This window comes from Pavona decussata, unplaced genomic scaffold (genome assembly GCF_977016875.1).
Source record: "Pavona decussata unplaced genomic scaffold, jaPavDecu1.1 SCAFFOLD_344, whole genome shotgun sequence".
NCBI classification, from domain to species: domain Eukaryota; kingdom Metazoa; phylum Cnidaria; class Anthozoa; order Scleractinia; family Agariciidae; genus Pavona; species Pavona decussata.
The window spans coordinates 463400-480000 of NW_028145729.1; the positions used below are offsets into that span (position 1 = coordinate 463400).

The following is a 16601-nucleotide window of genomic DNA, read 5'->3' on the forward strand; positions in this document are numbered from 1 at the left end:
CATTTGTGATACGAAGAAATCCAGCTCAAACTTGGCCTCAAACACGCGCATTCCTCTCACTGACCGGAAGCCATTTTACCGAAATTGGCGCAAGGTACGATGGGAAGATAGTAATATCCTCCTTTGGTCAACCGTTTAAGCCTCAATAGTGACCAACATCTGATTTCTCCTTACAATATAACTGCTTGATAAAACATTCAAGCCACGAGAATAAAGGAAACGATCACCAAAGATGAAATGTCTTGATGCTTAAGCAAATTCTCCTAACTAGTTTCACACGAAATGTATGAAGAACGATAAGAAGAATATAAATATTGATATTGGACGTAAGGGGTTAACCCTTTAACCCCCAATATCGAAGAACAAATTCTCCTATTTCTTTCCCATACAGTCGACTCCCGATAACTCGAACCCTCGCTAACTCGAACCAATTTTCCTTTCCTTTCAGGTAATTTTCTTCATAATTTCACCCTCGATAACTCGAACTCCCGATAACTCGAACCTTTTTTCAATTTCCCTTGAAGGTTCGAGTTATCGGGAGTCGACTGTACTTTTCTTTTTTATATATAGGTACTTGGGAGAAGTTATCAAGACAATTCACCTTGGGTGATCATCTCCTTAATGCTTTTGACCTCAGGGGTTGAATAAGCATTGACATTACAAGCCCTAACAGTGATAAGCGTCAAATTTCTCCTTGCAATGCTGATCATATGCATGTTTTGCAAACGTCGTGCAAAGCAATTTCGTCGAATTTCGCTCACTGGTGACGAACTTTGGACGAATTTTTTTTACGAAATTCGGACTTCGTCGAAACGAAAGCTCGATAGAAACAAATATCATGGTCAAATTTTACGAACGCAGACGAATACACTTAATTTCGTGACCCAACAGGATTCATATTCTGGGTCATTTTCCAACCCTCACCCTGGCTCCGTAACAGCGCCGGTTTAGTAAGCACGGCATGTTTTTTTGTGAAAATGTGCTGAAAGAGTTAAAGAGGAAAAGATTATCGTGGCTTATCTCTTTTGCCGAAAGCCGCGCTCTTTTTAACCATTGATTACTTATCGTGCTCTCATTGTCAGTTGCAGACCTAGACGCCAGTCACAAAGACAGCACCCAAGATAGATCTGAACAGCCCCTTCCCAGACCTCTTTTCGTAATCAAAGGGACCACCCCTGCTACTTTGACTCTAGAGTGGGAATGGACGCTGCTGCCTGAACAAATCGCGGGTTCAGATATTTTGTACTCTGTGCTTATACTTGGTAGCAAATTTCACAACAATATCAACAGTAGTTTTTGGTAAGTCAGTGAGCACGGAAAGATAAAATGCACAGTTCATTCACTCCCAGTTGTGTACTACCATCAAAAATTCAATTTATCATCTGGGGCCCTTTTCATTTTGGGAGCTTAAAATTCCTTGCACTCATAAGCTACCCCGAAAACAAGCCCTCCCAAAAATGAGCCTCCTTATAGAGTCCTAAGCCCAGGGCTTATATTTGGATTAGCAATTATTCCACGAGCGCTCGTTGGATACAAGATCACAAATAGCCAACAAGGCGCACAGCGCCAAGTTGGCTGTTATCATAGATCTCGTATCGAGAAGGGGAAAATTGTTTTATTAAAAACAACCATGGACGCGTACTCTTACCATATTTCTGTGGCATGGTATAATTAAGAATTGGTTCACGCTTAGCGTGCGTATATCGAGTTATGGATGCACGCGGGAAGTTTGGAGAGCACGAGAGAAGCGTAAGAGTTGCTCGAGGCGTAGCCGAGAGCAACTCTAGCTTCTTGAGTGCTCTCCAAACTTCCCAAGTGCATCCATAACTCGATATACGCACAGCTAAAAGCATGAACCAATTCTTTTATAACATAGTGAAAATAAAGTAAATGATCCCTGGAAAACAGGTTGTGTTCCCGATTAATTACAAAATTCTCTGTACAAAAAAAAAAGGCGAAAATGGTTTCTCATGTCGGTTTAATCTTAACGTTTCATTGAGCTTCAAGCTCTCATAAATATACATTTTTTATGGTGTCGTCTCTCTGTAAAAAACTTTTAATAACACAGCGCGCGCATCCTTCGCTCATCTGACTTGCACACGTCATCGGATGGACGCACGGCCGTGCGTATGTTGAGAAATGTACCATGATGACGCCAATAGGAATTTGATCAGGATGCACGCGCGCTATGTTATAATGGCTCATATACCATGGCCGCTGAACCAATCAAAACTCTGGAACTGCGTTATCCAATGAGTCAGTTTTTAATAATTATACTGTATATGTTATACGTTTCTCTATTCCACACCCTCGAGTTTATGTGGATCGGCAAAATTTAATTGTCATGTGTAACATTTTATTCCTGCTAAATTTGTTTTAGTTTCAACTTTGAGGAAAGTCCAGCAAAGTCGATGTGGCCGAAGCAAAGGGTAAGTGAACCCAGTACTAATTCGTACAGCCCGGTACTGAGGCATATAGACTGAACGATAAGCTTTTGACACTGTGAGGTTGGTTACTTTTTCCTTTTCCTTGGAGAAACCCACAGTTTTTTTATCTGATTTGTTTAATCTCAGTTAAGCCATAGAGTTAAGGATGGTTTCTTCTAATATAGAGGTAGTTTTGCGAACTTTGTGGCTACGCAGAAAAAGCAGATATCAGCAAGGGTTGTTAGAAGTTAAAACTAAAATTGGGGGTAACCAGATATTTAATCAAGAATCATTCGAAAAAGCTGCAAAGTCCATAACAATGTATGACCATTTTCCCTGAATAATTATCTTTGAAAAATGCGTGGTTACCCGTAATTCTCTTTTTGGATTCCAACAAACCTTGCTAAGATCTTCTTTTCCGGCATAGTCATAAACCGCGCAAAAATATCTCTGCTTTACTAGGCATCGTCCTTTAGAAACCCAAGTTTCTCGGACCATCTTGAGATGCGCAGAATGTATGCGCAGTAGGAAAAGGGGGCACCGTCCTTGACATAGGTAGAGGAATTCGTGCGACAGGGAGAAAGATGGCCAGGGGATTTATTTTGGTGTATTTCTTTCCATCAGCTGATTTTGTTTCCTCTCGTTTGTTAGGATACGTTAAGACAGCACGCATGGCGCACAACCAATACTGTTATAGAAATCACTGGTTTAAAGCAACGCTGTAATTACAGGTAAGGTGACCTTAAAGACCGTTCCGCTTCTTACAATTGGGTAACTCTGAACTCTACGGCTGTTCTCTGCGAACCGGGGACTGTGACACTCTCAGCCTTTAAAGGATTTTTTTTTCTTTTGCTGCTTTCCGGAGGACACTGTCTCGACCGTGTTATAGTTTACTGTCAAAACATTTTCGGGCTTCCCATCCATCGCTAACAGTATGTTTTAATTTGGCCGTTCCTCATTGAAACTTTAGGTCGCCGACCGCGACTTAACTGAGGAACACTTGTTTTATTCCTTACACTTACATTCTATTGACAGCAATTTTGAGTTGAGTTCCGAAATTAATTCCTGTTTGGTTGGGCCGCGTTTTACTCCGTTATTTGATTGGTTAAAACAAAACTCGCGCCTTTTTTTTACAACCAATCACAAGTTAAACCAAAACCAATCGTGACCTGGTCGCACACATTTTCTCGCGCTTAGTGCCGGTGACACGAATATCTCTTGAGTTGCTATTGGCCAAAGTAACTACGTTGGTTTTAGTTTTGGATTTACGACACTCGTTTGGAAACTACTGTTTTTAGCTACAGATGTTTTGCACTTTTGACGTTTTCTTTTTTTTTATTTCAATCGTTTCTTTATTAGACTGGCAGTTCTAGGTCAGCTGATGCCCTGTGCTAATGATTCCCTTTCCCGCGTGATATCCTTCACAATGCCTGGACCACCAAAGCAGCCAATGATTCACGTTACAGACCTTAAAGATAGACAGGTATGGTATCTGTGTGTTCTGTACATGGGATCATAAGGGGGTTAGTTTCTAAAGAAACTGTGGTGCTGCGTCGGTGGGAAGTAGGGACGAATGTTTGGTTTATCAGCAGAGTTGGTAACTAAAGGTAAATTGGCCACTTTAAAGAGATTTGAGTGCTGACGTTTTCTAGTGTCAGTCCTTCGTCAGCTCTGATTCGCTCTGACGAAGAGAACTATTCGCTCTGACGAAGGGCTAACGCTCGAAACGTCAGCACTCGAATCTCCTTACGGTGGCTAATTTACCTTAAGTTGTTAACTCTGCTGATAAACCAAACATTATTCTCTTTGTTGTATGCAATATTTTACACTCAGCGTGGTGCTTGTTAAAATAGATTTTGGTATAGGTAGGTAGGTAGGTAGGTAGGTAGGTAGGTTGCCTTTATTTACACACGATGTATATCAAAGCTGAAAGCTTGTGGGGTCGTGTACAATACATAACTACTAAATTAAATACAAGTAGAACTAAATATTTAATACAATTAAATGCATCCCTCATCTTCCTCTTCGTTTTTTATTTAGGTTACTCTGACCTGGAAGCCCCCCGCCTCGTACGGTGAAGCGAGTGTTGTAGGATACCGATTACTGAAAGATGGGTTGGCGTTCAGAGAGGATTTAGACAGTGAAACACTTAATCTAACCATAACTGACCTCGAGGAAGGTTAGTATTGAGGGTAGTTACGTTTATAATCGTTAAAGCACTTTACAACTTTTACTTCTAAGGACATTAAAGTTTCAATTGAGAAAAATATCAAGTATCAGTTATTTTACAATACAGTGAAACCCCGCTTTACGGACACTTGTTATCACGGACATTTTTTTCTTGGTCCCGCTCCACACATTTACCCTAAAGTTAACCGGCTTAATAAGTACACTGTACTACGGACACTTTTTCTGGTCCCAACGGTGTCCATAATAACAGGGTTTGACTGTAACTGTTAAAATTCGCTATTGTCTATAAGAATATGGACACTAACACTAATAACGCGCGCGCTTTCTCAACGGAAAGTAAAGCTAATTCCGCTCGTACTTTTTCCACGTTTTCTGTGGTCTATACTCTTATAGACCATAAAATGACGTCATAAAATATTCAAAACTCAAGAGGAATCACTCGCCACACTTGAGTTTTGAACATTTTATGACGTCATAACAGTATAACGTCTGTAACAGTATAGACCATTGAAAACTGCCGTCGATTTGTTAAATATAATACGACCCATGCATAAGCACAACTGGATAGCTGTGACTGACCATACAATATAAATCAGTCTTAAAATGGTTGAAGTTAGAGGTAACTCGTACAGCATCAAAATATTTTTAGCTTTGTTTCAAATCAGTGATCAAAAATGAAGCATTGAAATACAGTCTTTTGTTTTTAAGTAAATACAGTATACGATTTTCTTGTTTTCCGTTGTAGACTGCGATATTTCTGACTAGGATAACGCGATTCACTTCAAGCAAAACGCTGATATTTATAAATTTTATTTCACACACTCTTGATTCTCTTATTCATCAGGTAAAGAGTACCGCTTCAGTTTGTTAGCACTCACAGGGCATAGTGTAGGTGACAGCAAGCCATCAAATGCCATGCACGTTCACTGTCCCACCCCTCCCATATCACCACAAATCTACCACAAGGATTCTGCAACTGCTGGTTCCATCTGCATCGCCTGGAAACAAGCTGAGCCTGCGAGCACTAACATCCCTGATGAGCATGCGCAGTGCAGCTACAGTGTCTTTGTGGATGACATACTCCACGGGGAATATCCGCTGGATGGAATGAATGACATATTCAGTGATGAGCACACTTACACTATTCCAAATTTGGAAGTTGATCGGATGTACAAAGTATGTGTTAAATGTTACCTGAATCCTCGAGTTATTGACAGTGGGCGTGGTCCGAATCTACACGTATGTGGTTGCTATGGTGATAGTTCCAATTTTCTGGAACTCTCTTGCGCAGGACCACCATCTCCACCGATAGTACGAGTTTCACGGATTGACCAATCAGGAGTCACTTTGTCGTGGAGTAGGTCACGTGAATATGGGGGAGTGACATTAGGGGTATGTTATCACAGTGCTATGAATACATTTGTTCTTAGTGGCTGTGTAGATTGAAACTCTTCTGGGATAGCACTTTTATGATTTGGAAGCAGTTATGTGGGCCACTCTCAGCTGAAATCGTTAAATTTTAGTTGGCTAGTTCGTGTAGTTGATTGTTTCTTTAAACTTATAAAGTGACCTACTCTCGGGACTACCACCTTACAATGTACATCTTAGAGAGGAGATCTTCAACGCGGGACCCAGCGCTCCAGTCATGATCTCCAGCCCACGGCATGTCCAGTTTTAACTGACAATTTAAAATGGCGACCTTTTTAACGCTGTATTTCTGTCTTCATACCTTTCTAGGGTTACATTCCTCACGTGATAATAAATGGTTAACTCCTCCCCCCGGAACAATTTGAAATGGCGACCTTTTTTAACGCTGTATTTCTGTCTTGATACCTTCTAAGGGTTACATTCTTCACGTGAATGGTAAATGGTCTGGTGAACTCCTCCCCCCGGAACAGCAACAAACAAAGTTAACAGGGTTCAGGTCAGGAGATGTAATCTGCGTTCAGTTAGCTGCTATCACTAACGACCTTCCCGCTCAAATACCTGCTTCCATCAGTCAGGAGGGTGCCGGATCGCGATATTTCCCAACTACTTACGATCCAACAGATAGCGGCATCGAAAGCAGTTCGAGCTTTTTGTCGAAACGGTCAGCGGATGAAATGAAGCAGTACGCATGCTCGGCTTGTTCTCCTTTAGTGATACAATGTTCCAACTTAGTAAGGACGGTTTCATCTCTTGAAATGACCAAGATTGGGGGTAGGACTGCTTCGATCACGTGGTCACTGGACAACACCGCTGACCGCTCTGTTGAGCCCGATGTTTTGTGTGTAATGTACTGGAAAACAAGCGAAGACGAGGACGTTGCCATTAAACAGGTTGTAACAGGTAAAGGCAAAATCTATTAATGACATTTCGTTCATTTTCATAACGCCGCACACTTACCTAACGAAGTATTTCGCTCACAAAAAAAAAAATGAAAAATACCGACAATTAAAAAAGTTGTGAAGTGGTTAGCACTTCGGACTTAAGGATGGAGAATCGGTCGTCCTCTACATTGTTATACTGTCTCCTCAGACAGGAAGATTTACTTACATTGCCTCTCTTTACCGAGGTGTATAAATGGGTTCTGGTTACAAATGCAAAGGGGTTACTCTGCAATGGACGGGGAGTTGCTATACGTTTTGGAAACCGGGTCAAGTTCGGGCCGTATCACAATTAATTCGGCTTTCGGACTGCTAGCTGTGAAACGCCTCTGGACGATTCTTCTTCTTCGGTTAGAACTGCCACTTTACCCTCTTTTTGATTTTCGAAAAATAATAAAATTTCATTGACGAAGCTTGTTTAGTCCTATTTTCCTTCTTTCCCATGTGCCAATTTTCCCACCTGGAACACATGCTCATTCAAAACCATTTCTTTCCACAGATAAGCCTTTCAAAATCACAGGCCTTGAACCCGGAACCGAGTATCACGTGATGCTAGAATGCGTCGCGCCTCACATCAATGACGAAAACTACAACGAACATCCAATAAACCTGGCTCAGTCCAAGTCCATCTCATTCAAGACAGCCTCTGTCCCAGGCCCGCCGAGTAACATATACGTTGTTTCGGCCACGGAACAGAGTGTAAAACTAGAATGGGATTCTCCTACAGAACATGGAGTACCGGTTGCAGTTATTCGTCTGAACGCAAAGAAAAGAGACGTAGACGAAGCTGATGAGGGCAGAACATTTCAATTATCACCCGAAACACACTGTTTTACTTGTGATGGTTTGGCGTCGAAGACCGAGTACACATTTATTTTTGAGGCGTTAACCGAAGAGGACTTGGTTGAGATGCACGGAGTAAGCACCGCTTCTGTTGCGAGCTTTACTGCTTGGACAAACGGCCTGGATCCACCGGGGAAAGTGAATTTAGAATCGCGTACACCGACTTCAATCGCCATCAAATGGCAGCTCGCTGTGACTTATGGGATGTCTGTTATCCAGCATTATGTAGTACATCACGTGTCAAACAGGCAACTGCGTAAGAGATCACGTACCCGGCTGGGACAAGCAAAGGAGGCTGGGAAGGAATTGATCATTGAAAGTGAGAAGAGCGAAGCGGAACTTCGCGGACTTGAACCTGGTACTGTTTACAGAATCGTGATAGAAGCTGTCGCAGGGCTTACGAATTACGCGTACGATGAAGATTTTGAAAGCGATGATAGCGGTACAAATTCGGTTGTTAGCAGTGCGCTGAGCGAAAAACCGCCGGAAATCCAGCGATTGTACCTGTCACAACCCTTGTTAGTTTGTACTGCTGCTCCGTCTGAGCCACCTGTACTACTGGTCAGTGGATTTACCGCCACCCAGATCCAACTGTCGTGGAGCAGACCGCTGCTTCTTGAGCCTGGTAAGAATGTTGAGCTTGGTCGACATTTGTGAGATATTTATTACGGCCATGTCAGGAAGTTCAGCTTTTGATTGCTGCTACTGTGTTAATCAAACCGACGACTTACTTACATTTGTGACCAAGTTTTCTCTTAACCCTTTAAGCCCTAACAGCGATCAGCGTTAAATTTCTCCTTGTAATATCAATGCTTATTCAATCCCTGAGGTCATGAGAATTAAGGATATGGTAGCCCAAGGTGAATTTTCTTCATATTTAAACAACTTAGTCATAGTATTTTTACAAGAAAAGTATGGGGACAAGGTGAGAGAATTTGTTCTTGGGTAGTAGGGGTTAAAGGGTTATGTAGGTCGTTGGTGTTTGAATTACTCGAAACGATTCGTGTTGTCCTCACGGCGTAAAATGTGCACGGAGTAATGCAAAACGTTATCAAACTTATGAGGGGGAGCAGGGATGACGCAGTGGTGAGAGCACACGCCCCACCAATGTGGCCCGGGTTTGATTCCCGACGTCATGTGTGGGTTGAGTTTGTTGTTGGTTCTCATCCTTGCTCTGTACGGTTTTTCTCCGGGTACTCCGGTTTTCTTCTCTCCACAAAAACCAACATTCTCAAATTCCTATTCGACCTGGAACTGTGGATGAAAGAGTTCGTGCCCTCTCATATTTCTGGCCTCGCTATAACACAACACAACAACACATGTGTGTTACATGTACTAAGGTTTTCTTGATTCGTTCTTGACCTGCTTTTGTCGCGTAGTCTTGGATTCAGAGTGCACTGTTGGTGAGGACCCTGCACGTGGCCGCGTGCGGCATTTAAAGGGTTACCGTCTGGAGGTGAATGGGCGCGTGTACGCGAGACTGGCCGCCAACAAGACAAGTATCATCATAAAGAAATGCAAGTCTGGTATGAAGTACACTTGTGTAGTGGTGGTAATAACTGGTCCTGAAAAGATGGATGGCTGCCAAAGAAAGGTGAGACGTTTGGTATAATTATGTGGCGGAAATTTGCGTTGTGCTTTTCATGTTAGGAAAAACAGTGTCGTTTGGCTAACCGGTTCGTTTTCCAGGTACCCCAAGGCACACCTCAAAAGAAATCAAAGTTTTGCAGCGATATGAGAAACAAACAGCATCATGTACTGTTATTTGAGTGTAATCATCATCATCGTCGTCGTCATCATCACAGCTTTATTTGGTTTACAAACACCGCTAGTTGTGGACACTGTTCCTAACAAAATGTAATTTGAGTAAACCCTAAAGCTAACGATAAATTACTTACGAGTGTAGGCCTTACTGTAGGCTTCACCCACAAACTCAAGGGGAAAGTACTCCTAAAGAAGCCTCATTTGAACGGTCACGAATCAATTTCAGATTTCAACAAGACTTGAACCGCCTTGTACAACATAATCAACAGCACCATAAAAAGTACTTCGCCTTCGCTCAATTCATTTTAATGGTCGCACTTCAGGGCCACATCTACAAACTCAAAAGGTCCACTTTGCACGGCAAACGAATAAATAGCACTACAAGAAAGCTACACAACTTTTTGCTTGGGAAAGTGATCGAAACTGCTATACTCGAACAGGACCCACCAAACCACTAAATAGACGGTGGTCCCTGCCTGCACCCCCACCCCTCCTAGCAATACGAACTCTTGCTGGCTAAGTATTTCGGTGTCAACTCAAATTTTGTCGGTAATGTTCGTGAGATAAATTGTTACTTTGATAACCCCCTACCCCAGACAAGACGGATCTTTGTTGAACAAACTTGTTATGACCAATTCCTTTGGTGAATTAGGAATTTGCAGGGGTCCAATGGCTACTACGCTGGTTAGTCACTAATCTATATCTGTTCGTCTTTTAGAACGCAGAAACTCTCGACTCTGTCGTTAGTGACACAGACACTGATGACGACATCGCCAAGTCTCTGTCGGACTGTTTTGAAGAATCTGCTTCGGATCCTGTCGAAGTTACGTTACCTCGCCAAGAGTGGGGCGTTTCTTTGAGTGCAAGGTACTGTGCAAACAAGCCCGCGGGATCCTTACAGGACAGCCCGTGTAGTGAGAGTGGTGACGAGGAGGGTGGGGTGGTGGTTCGTTGGAGCATGAGTGAACTGTCGGGGGATGTTCGAGGATACAGACTGGTTTGGTATAACAGTGGAAGCCAAGAAAAGAATGAAGTGTTTCTGCCTGGCGATGCAAATGGGTACGAAATCTGGTCTGCGACATTAAGGTAATAGACTTCAAAAACTCATAATTTTTTTCCCCTTCAGTGTAATGGACAGGGCGGTAAAAGAATTTCATTTGAAAACTACTCGTTTGGTTGATAGCGTAGCGCATTATCATCAGGACACTGTTTCAGATTCTGTTTGTTCACGGCAAAATAACGGAATTCAAAACCGTTCTAACGATACAAAACAATAAATTCCTTCTTGAAAGCTTCCGCGCACAACAGAAAGAACAAAAGGCAGTTGCCCAGTTCTTTTTCTGAATTAAACGATCAGAAAGATTTTTAATGTTTTATTGTTTTGTGGGACTTCATGAGTGCTAGCCATTTAAGACATGCATGGCAACGAGTAGAGCTCGGCGAGCGCAAAATCGTAGCAAAAACGCTATCGGTGGACAACCAGCTGTAAATCAAAACAGCTTCAGAAAGTGAGAACAATGTAGAATTCGATCGATTTTTTTTCTCCTTTTCAGTGCTGTGTATACTGTGTACCTGGAAATACTTGACGTCCGAGAAGAAGCTTTGGCTGTATTTGGACCGCTTAATTGCCAGGTGACTTCTTGTTTGTTTGTTTGTTTGTTTGTTTGTTATTGTGGAGAAGTAGGTCACCGATGATATGTAACTAGAACTCGATGATTTCAGAATATTTCCCTTTAATCGTTCTTATTTCAGAGTTCTAAATGCGTTCTTTGCTGCGATTTGTCAAAGATTGTCTAAGAAATTCAAATCTTTACTTTTAACTTTTTAAAGAATTTTAACTTTTCAAATATTGTCTAAGAAATTCAAATCATTTACTTTTATTTTCAAAGACTTTTAAATTTCCAAGGATTGTCTAAGAAATTCAAATCATTAGTTTTAACTTTCCAAAGATCTGCAACTGTGGACCGAACACTTCTTCGACATACATATTTCGGCATTACTGTAAATGTTGTTTTGTAGGTCTTTATATCATCGGGCTTTTGTTCCTGAGTAAAACAACATAAACGAGATATAGGGGCAAAGAATTCTCGATGCAAGAATTTTCTCAGATAAATTTTACAAGCCAATAGGACATTTTCACTATGGCGTCATTTTACTACAACTACCAGAATCCTTCTGGTTTTTGTTTTCTCATGCTAATTAGAGCGATTGTTTTTTGTTCTCCACTGGGATTACAAAATATTAATTTGAAAAGAAAAACGAAGTGAATTCTGGTAGTTGTAGTCAAATGATGCCATCATGAAAAGGGCCTATTCGAACCGACTGTTTGAAACTATTGTCAGGTGTTGAAATTTAGCCTCAATAACATTACCACTGTAGCTAGCTATATAGAATACTGACCACCTGGCATTTTCCTTTTTGTTTTTCTTGTATATACGCTGACGTTTTCTTGAAAATATTTTTGCACTATTCTAGACTCCAGGCCCTCCCTCTTCTCCGTGGATCTGGTGTCGGACTTTGTCCCCATATCAGTTCACTATCGAATGGAATGAGCCACTTACATACGGGGATGTTAAAATCCGGGGTTATCAGGTGAGTCACAACGTGACAACTGGTAACAGTTGCCACAGTAAGTCTTCACGGGACTTGAGTTGTGTGTTGTTTACGAATTTCTTAAACAAGAGTGAACATTTGCATTTCCTTTTGTACCATTGCCAATATAGAACTTCCTCTTCGTGAAGTGGTTTACTGTCATGCTGTCATACTGTCGAGTTTTCTCGATAGGGCTTTTAAATTTTTTTCTGAAGCATTTCACTGCCAAATTTTGTGAAACTCTAACAAGTAGTTCCTGAGGAACCGGCACATTTCTCAGATTTCTACCTTCTGCCTCTCAGAGAACAGATGACCTTCAGAGCGTGTTCGTCCACCTTAATTTGCTTATGAATTCAACCGTTTCATTAATTGCGTGTTAAACGGAAGAAAGTGGGATAATTCAATTAATGAAAAATGGTTATGTCACTAATACTAAGTTATGTATTTATTTTATTTTATTTTTAATTCTGTGTAGGTGTACCTCAATGACCGTCGCTTAGAGAAATTGGTAGATCGGAGACAAAGACGAGTCACCATTCACTGCCAGTCATCAAGGTAGGTTCCTTGCGTTCTTGAAGAAAGGTGACCGAGCGAAGAAACGCCAGCCTGCGTGCGCAGACTTCTGCACGAAAGCTAAGAAACTACAGTAATAAAGTGAATCGGTATTGGTAATACACTATGCGATTTTATGCGCTGCCACGAGTGAAGAAAACATCCAAGCGTAGTTAAGACTGTGACGGGATTTCGCCATCAATTTTGATCCCTGCGAAGAGCGATCGAAGTGGCCAACGTATGGCTTGTGAGATCTTGGTGATTTTGCATACGTGTTACAGTGTAAAAGTGCGACCATGTTGATCAAATGAAACTACTGAACATTTCTTTGTAGTGATGCCGTTTACTTGCTATATGAGGTGGTTACGAGTTTTGAGTCTTCGGATGAAATCGTAAAGTGCTTCTAATGTTGTGGCTAAATAAAACCAAGAAGCCCAAACACCCAAAGCAAAGATTACTGGTACTGTTTGTTTATTTTGTGGTATCTATTTTACATCGCGAATTTACCATTTTATTCTTATTATTTTCGGCTTAATTTTCACGACCAATAGTTATTTTCTACACGATTATTACAATTCTTAATAGGAATATATGAAACATCATATATTGAACTGCTGATGAAAGATTAAATAGAAGAAAGATCCTCGCAGTTAGTACGAAACTTAAGCAGTTGCGAAAAGAAAGCCTGAAAAAATTCAGACTTGAACGGGATTCGAACCCATGACCTCTGCGATACCGGTGCAGTGCTCTACCAACTGAGCTATCAAGCCAACCGGGAGCTGGTCATATTGTGAGTTCGTGATATACCCGTCAAGGATGAATAAATAAATAGGAATATATGAAACATCATATATTGAACTACGAATGAAAGATTAAATAGAAGAAAGATCCTCGCAGTTAGTACACAACTTAAGCAGTTTCGCAACTTGTGTAGTAACTCTTCTCCCATCATATGCTGTCAGTGAATAGAGCTAGAAAGACTCGAGATTTTCCCAGTTAGTGGTAAAAAAAATACGGTCATTTCAATTAACTTTCGGTCTTATTGATATCAACACTATTATTTTCTCACCTTGGGGAGCTCAAAATTCAAAGGAACACAATATTGCTTCAATATCGTTGCTTTGACAACAAATCGACTTGTTTGTGGTGTTTTGTTTTGTGTGCGTTTCGTCTCTTGAGAATTTCAATTTTTTTGCATTTAGTAAGTTGGACACGTGTTGTTACAGTCAAGGCACACAACGTTGATAAACTCGTGATTTATCGACAGTTTCGTAAAAATTGCTCTGTTAGCAGGTTGAAAATCAACTTTGTTTTCAAGGATTGTATTCATGGACACGGCAAATCGTAAGTCATTCGGTTCGGAAATAATTTCGTTGCTGTCTTGTTGAGCAGTTTGAATTATGAGAGGTAGTTAATTTAGAGTTCGGGTTAAATTATCTGAAGAAGGTTTAACGTTTATTTCGTTAAAAGCTTTGGCCTCGATTAGTACTTTCTTTTAGTTAGCAACTTTGCGTGATCATGGCAGCACGATGGTGTATTTTAAATCTGTGTTTCGCGGTGCGTTCAATGTTTCCACTCGATATTTAAAAATATCGAGTCTAGCAATGTTAAAATGAAGTTTGACGGTTGCAGCTTTGGTTTATTGGCAATGGTTTCAGTGCAGTTACACCCTAGATTTCGAGAAACAAGGTTGTTCGTGCGCGTGAATTATAATTTGTACCGTCATTAATATTAATTAGTTTGTATTCCATATAAAGTCCACTAGACGTACACCTTTCAAAAGCTGTATTTTCACCGGACCCTGATAACCTGCAGCGGCATTGTTTTTTAGGGCTGTGAGCATTGTTCTGTTGTTCGTTCTTTTGTCCTCTCGACCAACCATGTAAGACACTACAAACGATGCAGATCGACGCATAAAGTCTCAAGTCACCAAAAACACCTGTTTGTTTGACTTTGCATAACTGTGTGTCAAATTTACTTCTCTTTATTAACTATTGTCAATTTACTTCATAAACCTGCTTGGTCAGTTTGCGACTTGTACTGCAATGTTTCGCGGGGTTTTCGTTACTTTGATGCAACATCGTAACAGAATTCACCAAATTAATACGTGTTACAAACTTGCCGTAAAAATGACGGTGTAAGCCTTTTAAATTGAGCTTGGTGCTGGCGTTTTATTGAGTGTAATTTCGAGCAGCGAATTCTTTCTTAACCCTCTGTAGTTCCGATACTTCATCGAAAGACACTTTGAACAGTTGTCAAGGCCCGTTAATTTTCTTGGAAATTACTGTAGTTTGAAAGCCTAACGAAAACCCTGATTTTACGGAACTAAAACAAAACTAAAACAAGTAGCGGTAGTTAAAACATAATGAACTGCCGTGCACTAGAAGCAGTATAAAAAAAAGCAAAATTAAAATAAATAAACAAGTTGTTGCATGCATACCTTGAAAGGGAAAATGTCGCTTCTTTTGTGTTTTTGTTATCTTTTCTCTCTTGTCCACCCTTTGAAAAATTGGATCTAAAAAAATACGCCATCCTTCTTTATAATTACTAAAGAAGTACTGAAGAATGTTTTTGCTAAACTTAAGATTTGTATAAAGTAATTTCGGCTATTCGAAGAAGGAAAAGACATTTTCGCGTCCCGTAAAAGTTAGAAACACGGGAAGTTGAGAGACAGAATGCAGCATTTTTATATACTACTAAACAATGCAGTAAGAAAAATGTCGAACTTTAACACTGAAATATCACAAGTCCCGGCACAATAACTGGAGCCATCGCGTTTTCGACAAACGCCAAACATGAGATTCGCGTTTACGTTTTCGCGAAAAAATGAGTACATAGATGAGAATAGTGCAAACTAATTCTGGCCTTTGATGCTAACGCAAAACTACTGAAGTTTACAAAGAAACTACAAACAGCGAGGGAAAATGTTGGATAAACATGGCCACGTGGTCATTTCTGCCGTTCACCGTTTACCGTAAACGTAATCTACTACTGAAATCTCCCCAATGGCCTAACTACCGCGTTTGTTCTTTTTTTTCCCAGTGTATACCGTGTATCGCTTGTTGCGCTGGGCTCGGACCCTCAGTATGGCGATTCGCCTCCGTCTAATGTGCTAAAGTTGTGTACCCCAGTGGCTCAAGAGGGGATTATGGGGCGAAGACCGTCTGGAGGAGTCAAGCGACCTGCATTTGACATCAAAATTCACGTGCTTTCAACTGGAAATACTAGCATCTCATTTGAATGGACTCACCCGCCTGAGATAGGTGAACAATCAAGGGCATTAACACTCAGTTCACTAAGTATTCGATAAGCCTTCGACGAACATTATGAACAAGAATCTGACTTGTTGATAGATCATTATTTTTCATTTAGTGATACAGGCATACTCGGAAAAAGAAAATCTGAGTTCTCACAACAGGAGTCAAGCCTAAGACCTTCCGATTAACTATTTCGGATGCTCTACCACTGAGCTACAGGAGACTCGTGGAAACTAGGCCATTAAACTAGGTTCATGGGACAAACATCCTGCATACTGCTAGGTTTGGATGTCGATGAGTGGTATTTGTGAAAGAAATGTGATGTTATGTTTTAAGCCGGGCAAAAAATTTCATCTTAGATCCTTTTGGTATGTAGAATGTTTGTCCCATGAACCGAGTATGCCTGTGTCACTATGCCTGTGTCACTAAATGAAAAATAATGATCTATCAACAAGTCAGATTCTTGTTCATAATATTCGAGTCTCCTGTAGCTCAGTGGTAGAGCATCCGAACTAGTAATCGGAAGGTCTTAGGTTCGACTCCTGATAGGAGCACTCGGATTTCTTTTTTCCGAGTATGCCTGTGTCAGTGACTGAAAAAATTCATCTACC

The 16601-nt window shown here is 40.9% G+C and overlaps 1 protein-coding gene across 6 annotated transcripts in view; it reads left to right on the top strand.

Annotated features, from left to right (window-relative positions):
• Positions 1-16601, top strand: part of LOC146453223 (uncharacterized) — a 71795-nt gene that overhangs the window by 42543 nt on the left and 12651 nt on the right. For 5 of the 6 annotated variants that reach the window (XM_085096859.1, XM_085096861.1, XM_085096862.1 and 2 more), the window contains exons 33-46: positions 1083-1299; positions 2381-2429; positions 3078-3157; positions 3786-3909; positions 4467-4605; positions 5461-6008; positions 6458-6944; positions 7482-8450; positions 9205-9419; positions 10308-10675; positions 11143-11221; positions 12065-12181; positions 12657-12736; positions 15776-15996. In XM_085096859.1, coding sequence (XP_084952985.1) covers positions 1083-1299; positions 2381-2429; positions 3078-3157; positions 3786-3909; positions 4467-4605; positions 5461-6008; positions 6458-6944; positions 7482-8450; positions 9205-9419; positions 10308-10675; positions 11143-11221; positions 12065-12181; positions 12657-12736; positions 15776-15996 — 3693 coding nt within the window. The remainder of the gene's footprint in view (positions 1-1082; positions 1300-2380; positions 2430-3077; positions 3158-3785; positions 3910-4466; positions 4606-5460; positions 6009-6457; positions 6945-7481; positions 8451-9204; positions 9420-10307; positions 10676-11142; positions 11222-12064; positions 12182-12656; positions 12737-15775; positions 15997-16601) is intronic. The other variant, XM_085096863.1, reaches the window with a different exon arrangement.